The sequence below is a fragment of the Cetorhinus maximus genome, chromosome 35 (assembly GCF_964194155.1).
Source record: "Cetorhinus maximus chromosome 35, sCetMax3.hap1.1, whole genome shotgun sequence".
In the NCBI taxonomy this organism is placed as follows: Eukaryota; Metazoa; Chordata; class Chondrichthyes; order Lamniformes; family Cetorhinidae; genus Cetorhinus; species Cetorhinus maximus.
Genome location: NC_135913.1, coordinates 6,478,706 through 6,487,150, shown reverse-complemented (window position 1 = coordinate 6,487,150; position 8,445 = coordinate 6,478,706). Strand labels below are relative to the sequence as shown.

General features: G+C 40.9%; 1 protein-coding gene across 1 annotated transcript; it reads right to left on the bottom strand.

Annotated features, from left to right (window-relative positions):
- Positions 1–1,718: 1,718 nt before the first annotated feature.
- Positions 1,719–7,238, bottom strand: LOC144671975 (beta-1,3-galactosyl-O-glycosyl-glycoprotein beta-1,6-N-acetylglucosaminyltransferase 3-like). Its single transcript, XM_078533913.1, has 2 exons — positions 5,853–7,238; positions 1,719–4,388 (listed from the first exon to the last, which is right to left on the bottom strand). Exons 1-2 carry the CDS (start codon positions 6,594–6,596, stop codon positions 3,792–3,794), a joined length of 1,341 nt encoding a protein of 446 aa, XP_078390039.1. The 5' UTR covers positions 6,597–7,238; the 3' UTR covers positions 1,719–3,791.
- Between the last annotated feature and the right edge of the window lie 1,207 nt (positions 7,239–8,445).

Sequence of the window (8,445 nt, the reverse complement as noted above, 5' to 3'; positions counted from 1 at the left end):
GAATCAATACACTGGGAGAATCAAGAAACAATTATCTTCGGCACCGAGGAACCCGGACTGCAAAACTGTGGAATTGAGTAGGGACCAGTCTCTGTGATAGTTTGTTTGTAACTTCTGGATGCCTGACACTGTAGAACATCAACACCGTAATGTTATCAGTAATATTTTCAGTAATAAATTTCGGGCAATTACATTGATTTATTTAAAATCCCTTACTCTCTTCCCATTTGTCTTCGCCAGTCTGAATGTGAACAGTTTCACCGTCTCTTCTACCGAGGATCTATTCTCTGCTCCTAGTGAAAACCTGTCAATGAGTGTTCTGGACCTGAGTAATAATAAACTGGGAAATTGAGAGGCGAAAGTATTATCTGCTTCTCTGTGGGAACCCGGCTGTGAAATTCAAGAATTTGTTTGGGGATAACGTTACTCAGGGTTCACGCCCAGCACCAGTGTGCAATGACACTTCTGGGAAGTGAACCTGTGTTCGTTCGTACCACATTCCTACTACCTATTCCCCACCAAGTAATATAAGCATACGCTGCCCAGATAACATGAGGCAGAATTTTGAGGGAAACAATGAAGCGTGCCTGTCGAGTTGAAATCAGTTTGAATGAAAATATTGTGATGTGAAGGAGAGTGGGACACGTGAAACAAAGCAAGAAGCGAAGTGTAAAAAATGTCTCACCAATGAATAACTAGAACCTATATCAGCTAGGCAGTGTTTAATGCAAATACGAGAATAACAGTCGTTTTAAGAGCCAAATTTCAATCCAATCCATTGGTTTTATCATTGTAAAATGCCTTCTTCCTTCCCCACCCGCACTGCAGCCTCACGTGGCTTTCCGACAGGTCCTGTGCTGACATTAACCGCTTTCTCAAACGAATTTACAATTCATTGTTTTTAATTTTGTTACAAAGATTCCCCTGTAGGGAAGCAGAATCCAGGCCAATGCAGCACATTTTTTTCTTTGCAGCAATAAAGCCGGCAATCTCACTCAGGGTCTGGTTAAGCAGTTGATTTGGCCCCAAACCTATTTAATGATTCATTTTCATTCTTTTCTCTCCATTTCAGTTAACTTGATCGCGATTATGGTCCTTCCCATTGTAGGTGTGGTCTCTCCAAAGTGTACAGCTTTCCACCTTTTTGGAAAGGCAGTGGCAGATCTGTTGGTCTGTATCACGGATCCAATATTAACGCTCATTGTTCTACTCTATTTCAATAGTAATTCCTGCCCATTACTCTCCTGTGCAGAATTATTCACATATGCAAACTCTAATGATCCTGTCTGGCTCATAGTTGTATTCACTTTTGATAGATTTGTGTCAAATTATTGGAAGAATTTGAAAGCAAAACATTGCACAGAGTAAGCCAATGCTGTCAATTTCTAGGAACAGTGAATATACAGTGAGTATAGTAATAGAAAATACCACAAGGATCCGTAGATGTAGAACCCAATTAAACCAATGATTTTGCTCTTCAATATATCTAGCTGTTTTCTTTTCTGCTATGGATGGCTTGGCTTGCTTTTACCGTTTCCTATCAAATCACTGAAATGCAATATTGCTCAACCACTGACCCTCCTTACATCTCAGCTTCCAAACCAATAATGTTGCAAACTTCACAATTCCTGTACCATCACATTTATTTACGATGTGACCCAAAGTTAATTCAGAGAGGAACTGTAGAACATAATGTAACAGTGACTCAAGATGATTGTCAAATTAATTTTATCACATAAATAGATGAATAGGTACAAACTGTCGAACTGAATTCTCTTTCATATTCTAGGCACGCTTTCTCCAATAAACAGAAAGCGCATGTTTGCCCAAATCTTCTGGTGTCTTGATGGTCGTATCCTAGAGGTATCCCAAGAAGCCCTGGTGGAGGCCTCGGAAATCCCAACGCAACGACTGCGCGGAATTGCCTCTGAAGTTTTAATTTCTGATGTGAAATCCTCCTGGAAGATTCTGAAAAAAAAAATGTTCCAAATCTGAGGTAACACTGGAGACTTCAGAAAGATCCACTCGCTCGTGGGTAACTGTACAAATGATCTGCAAATCTCCACTGATTCTCCCGAATAACCCGGCAGATCCTGAAACTCGCCCGACGCTACGAATAACCTCCACACCTTTACACTCCGATCCCCTGACCCTCCGAATCCCCGGCATTCTGACCCAGCTCCGACCTTCCACCTTCCCCCGACCCTTCTGATAATTGCCAAGAAACACGAGCAGCAGAAAAGTACCAGCTTTAAGAAGAATTTATTTAGCCACTTGCCCGATTTTTACGGAAATACAGTATTTGAAACCGGATTGTGTACAACTGGAAAAACATCCACTAAGTTCGATACCTGTTAAGACAAAACAGTCCATTTGATAGGCACCACTTCGACCACCTTAACTGTTTACTGCTTCCACCCTCGTCCACAATGGCAAAAGATAATGTTATCAATATATGCATTTTAGCAACACGTCAATATTTTAAGGCCGATCTTTTGAAAGAAAATGACCCATATAACTAAGAAAAAGCGAAGGCAAAGGACCCATAATAAACCAGCACCTCGGGGACACCGTTCTATTCATGGACCATCCTGATTGGAAATGTCAGTCTTTCATTTTCGTTCCGTCAAACATCTGCACTGTGGGCGTCTGCACACAGGATGGGGTGCATGTGTTTATGAAGAGATCTCTCAAGGGCAATCCGGAATTTGTTACATAATCTGGCCTTACCTGTGACGCTCATATTCCAAAGAAGAAGAAACATGTGTTAGAAGGAATGCCTTACTGGAAACAATGACGCAATCAGCAGTCATAAAGGGGATAACGAGTGAAATGAAATGAAAATAAGTGCAAATAAAATGTACCATGAGTAAAACGTGAAGGAACGGAGCTAAGTATCTTTGTGTTAGACAGCAGACAGTGCTATGGTGGTAACAACGCTCTGTTTCTCAACGGTACAAGCCACTGATTTCTGAATGTATAAATCTGTAAACTGAAAACCCATGCCTTTCTGCTGCTCCATTGGTTCACGATAAATATGTTTGAACCTTATTTTAACACTGAAATGCTAAATTCATGCAGTTGCAGATCCCTTATCATTTATTTCCACACAATTGGCAATCAATGCAAATTATCTTAATCATTATTATAATATTTCCGACGGCTGTGGAAATCAAACCCATTGGATTGTTGTTATATATTTATGTGCAAACAGAAAGTCATTAGCATTTTCTACAATGTCGACTCCAATCAAGAGGCAGAGAGAAAGAAAGTCATGCATCACTTGTGACTTGTCGATAGGAAAAGACCAGAAATACAACACCTGCATAAACTTGTTATATTGTGAGATTTATTTAATGACCATGCCAAATTGACTTTACAAAATTCTAACAGAAAAGCACGACTTGAAAAATAAAACATTGAAAAAATGACGAGTGTTTGGCAATTCTTCAAAGTACGTTTAACGAGAACAAGAGTTATTTAAGAGACCAATAATTAAATATGTATCATTTTATTATCGCTAAGAATACTTACTAAAGATGTTCTCTTTTACTATATCAGGCCTGTGCAAAAAATGGAACAGCATGTTCGTTAATTAGAGTGTATTCAGTTCCCTGCGTTCAGACAGGGGTGTTATACAGATTTTCAGCAAAAACAAACGTTTGATTGATTTGATGCACAATACAGAGATTTCTGGTAGCGTCACTGTGAATGGAATAATTTAATTGAAGAATTCAGTTCATGGGATGCTCCGGTTTGAATTAATGATGCCTCCCCCTCTACAGGGCTATTCATGAGAATCCTGCAGCTTTCGTTATTGTTTCATGGGGTGGGGGCTTCGATATATCGAGTTCACTTGATTTTAAAGACCATGTTCTATTAATCACTTTGTATCGGAGATATTCCTCCATACATCGCACAGCTGTGTTGTCCACTCGTGGATCAAACTTGTTCGCGAACAAAGGATCCTGTTGGACGATCCAGTTTAGATCTCCAGACCCATAAATACAGATTTGATGGCGGTATCTGCCTGTGCAAGGTGGGTAAGGGGCTCCTTTCGCTACATCCCCAGCCTCAAAAGACCACTTCACTGCTCGGGTAACAACTGGATCACGCTTGTAGGGCCCTGGAGTGTACGGTATGGAGCCGGGTATCTCAGGCATTCTCTGCAGGGTTGCCCAGATGTGTTCGTCGGGACTGTAGGTGTCTTCAGACCAGTTGAAAAACGCCTGTGTTTCCGGGTTCACAAACAAAGCCCTCACAAATTCTCTAGTGACAAGAACATATGCACCCCCCACAAACATGGGACTGTGTATGGGTGGTGGACTCTTCGTTCGATGTGTTCTGACGACGCCCTTGTGTGTTTCATAATGAAATTCCCATCTTCTCTGAAAATCAACGCAAAGAGAAATGTTTTTCATTTTCCAATTTATTTTCATTTTCCAAGCACATCGCGACTGGCAGCAGTAACTATAAACTTGTGTTGCCTCAATTGCTTTATATTCCACCTACATGTTTTGCTTTATCTGAAATTTGTAAAGCTCATTCTGATACCAAGCCGTTGAAAAGTGCAAATATAGAAGAATCAACAAGGCGTTGGCACATTCCATTGTTCGTAATGGCCCATTGAAAATCCATGATACAGGAGGTGTCACCAGGTTAGCTCAGGCTTGACCCTCACAATTAGGCTGTGAAATCAAATGAGCTAATTAGTCGACACCACTCGAAGGCAAGTCTTTTAAAAGAGCTAATAAAAATTAACTGTTAACTTGCCAGGTCTTCATTTGCCTGAAAATAGCTAACAACACGGTGACTTTTCTATTCTTGTGCCCAAATCAAAGGGCGCACATTTTGAGCAATGAAGTAATCTAATTCCATATACAAGTCAGGCCAAAGCAGTGAAAGAACAGGAAGACCACATGAAGGAGGTAGCTTCATAAACCTTGTGTTGCATCTGACAAAGTGAGAAAACATCGAACTACAGGCCAGTAAGCCTAACATCACTTGCTGGGAAAATGCTGGAATGTGCTATGAAGGGAGCCTTAACAATTCACTGAAAAAAACAATGTATGATTAGGGCACTCAATATGGTTTCACTACAGGAAAATCAGGGTTGACAAGTTTATTAGAGCGTGTAAATACAAGGGCAGATAAATGGGAACCTGCATACCTCGATTACCAAAAATAGCGTTTTGCACGGTGCAAAATCACAGGGACAGAGCCTCTGGATAAGAGGTCAATCATTTTAGATTCAGATGAGGGAAACTTTCTTCACTGAATGGTTAATGGATCTTTTGGAATTCTCTACTCCAGAGGCATGTAGATGAACCATCATTGAATATATTTAGGGCTGGGATAGACCGATGTTTGGTCCATCGGAGAACTAAGCGATATAAAGAGCGAGCGAGAAATTTATTTGAATCCGAAGATTAGCTTGATCGTATTGAATGGTGGAGCAGGCTCGATGGGCACGTCTTCTACTCCTGCTCCTATTTATTATGTTCTAATTTCATCGCAATCTGTCGATTAGCACGTTGCATTCACGCTAAAATTTAATAAATGTACTCAAATCTGATTTGTTATATTTAACTGCATCCACAGAGGGTGGACATTTCCAGATTTCTATAAATGTCTGTGCCAGAAAAGCCAAGGTATTTAGGATAAAACTCTTAGTCGACAAACAAACTCTATGATTGTAAAAGAGGAGGGAGACAGGGAGAGAGAGGGGGCGAGAGAGAGAGAGAGAGAGAGAGAGATGAGAGAGAGATGAGAGAAGGAGCGATGGAGGGGTGGATGGATGGAAGGAAAGGTCAGGCAATGGATAAACATATGACATGAGCTGATCAATTTACCTTTTTGAACTCTGGCGGAGGTACTGAATCCATAACATTTGAGCTATTCTTGGCAATGAGACTGTTGACTATCTCCCAATTGGTTTTCGTTGGAAAATCCTGCCCACAAACATTGATGAGGTACCTCCATGGGACAGGGCTCTGCAGCAGCTCTTCCATACAGTTCAGATCAGCCTGAACTCTAGACCATGAGCCGTATGTCACCGATTCTAATTTTCCTACAATGAAGACATTGTTGAAACAGGAGGCGATAGCGTGAATCGCTGAGTGAAATGGTTCTGGAGACTTCCTGTCCACGTGGACACAGTACACATTCTGTGGAGCATAAATGCTTCTTAGGAGCCTCTCGAACATCTCAATGTTAGTATGGATCACCATAGAATAGGCCAGAGGGAAATTCTGCTCCGTGGTACTTAATGGGAATGTGATGTATTTGCGGTTTTTAACGAAATGGCAGCAGTCTTGCGTCATTGCTAAATAATCAATTTCAGTGACGACTTTATGTTTGCTTTCGACTGTGATCGATTTTAAAACAGCCTCTTCAATAGCTTCAGTGTCACCACTAATTATCTTCCAACAAGTCGAGTTCTTTCCTGCCAGATCTAAGTGTTCATATCGCACATGGTAACCCGATTTTTGTTTAACTGGTTTCCAATAGTTTATTAATGAATTTCCTCTCCAATAAAATGATCCACAAAAAAAAATAACAAAAAGTCCGCTCAGGATATATTTCCGATTCAGCATTCTGATTGCTCTTCCACGGTATTTTAATGATAATTATCTAACCAGATTACCAGATATAATTTACATTCAGATGTGCAGTTGTCGAACGTTTGCCTTGAAAAAAGATTGTACAACAGTGTGAATAAATTGTGCGCCGAAATTTAAGACACAGATAAATTGAGATCAAATGTTCCCAGCTGCAAAGAGGAACTGCATATTCATCGGGATTCAACCGGCCACCTGCATCGATAGGTCCCACTTGTTCTTCTTGTCTGGAACTCCTTTTACTGAGATTTTGTGTTTGATCAGACTTTCTCACACTCTGCTCTTTGAATTTGTGGTTTGCTCAATGTTTCAGTCACTATCACCGATATTCGATTCTTCTTTTGGAGATACGGGGTAACAATTGGTTTCTCCCGCATGTTACTGATATCAATAAGTGTACACTTACCGCGTTCACTATTTCATTTTCTGTAACTTAGGCCTTTCCTTCAATCATTTCTCAGAGAAGAAGCAGGAAGGCCAGGTGGATTTGTTAAAAGTTTCCAGATCCTAACTGGTAAAAGGGAGAAAAGTGATAATAGTTCAATGAAGTCAAGAATCATGTAATTTTATGTCAAATATGAGAGATACCATATATAAGTAATTACATTAATATAGTGCTGTTGCGAATTTTGCACTTCCCAAAACGGCTTTAAAGCTTATGACGTCCTTTTGAAACGTCCCCTCTGCTGCACTGCACTGCTCAGTGCTGGCCCTAGGGCTGCGCCAGGCACCTCAGTGCCGAACTAAGGACGGTGCAGCTGTGCCCCATTTATGACCCTCCAAGAGTGCAGCTCGACCTGAGCTTTCATCTCCATAGTGAAGCGCTCCCTCAGTGCGGCCCTTCTAATTCTGTAGCATTTTATTTTCAGTATTGCCAGCCGCCAGGGCTGGTCTCCTTCAGTATAACCTCTCAGGTTGTGCTACATTCTCTCCACACGGATATTCCTAATATACATCACTGCCACAAACTGAGCATGTCAATAGTCCATTTGGGCGTCCCCTTCCAACAACGCAAACATCCTTCTGTTCTGCACCTCCGGTCCTAGAGCTGTATATCTCGGACATTACAAATATCCTTCTACACTGACTTTCTGAAAGTATTGCGCTTAGACAGCCGTGATGCCCTAATAGTTGAGCACTCCAACATTACTCTCCTTCGGTCAGTGCACTGCATTAGACCTGCCCCTGATGAAATATTGGAATATTTTGATCAAATCGGTCTGATTGATATTGTGCATATGTATTTTCAAAAGAGCGTTGTTACAGTGCCTTAAAATGGAAGTTATTGCATAATTAAAGCCTTGGGATTAGGGTGGTGGCAGTATGGATGGACACAGAAATTGTAAACGGACAAATGCACTCAACGGTGGTCACCGGTTATTTATTAGACTGTTGGACGGTAATAGAGCGATATTTTCAACTCACTTGTAGTAGAGAGTCATTGACTTTTTAAAGAGGTATTGTTTACCAGGCGATGGACTCTATGGCAACATTTAAAAGATTACAGATAACACGGAGCTCCGAAATTAAGTAAGCAATTAGGAGGGTAATAATAGATATAAACAGAGTGATGAAATGGGCAGAAACATTACAGATAAAATCTATCACAGACAAGACTGAAATTGCGCACTCTGTTTTGGAAGGTGTGGAGCTAAATCAATGGCACAAAGCTGCTGGAGCAGACACATCTGGGCGCGTGAAGGTGACTGGACGCATTTAAGCAAACAAACAATATTCTGACTTTGGATGATTACGTTACACAAATATGAAAGCTGATCTAACACTGATCAGCCACTAATTAGGAAACAGTTGTGTTTCAGAAAGG

Bases quoted from the DNA above. Each gene is read 5' to 3' on its own strand.
- LOC144671975 (XM_078533913.1), bottom strand. From the start codon at position 6,596: ATGCTGAATCGGAAATATATCCTGAGCGGACTTTTTGTTATTTTTTTT. The intron at 4,389-5,852 runs GTAAATTGATCA...GTTGATTTTCAG, and splicing joins CTCCGCCAGAGTTCAAAAAG to AGAAGATGGGAATTTCATTA.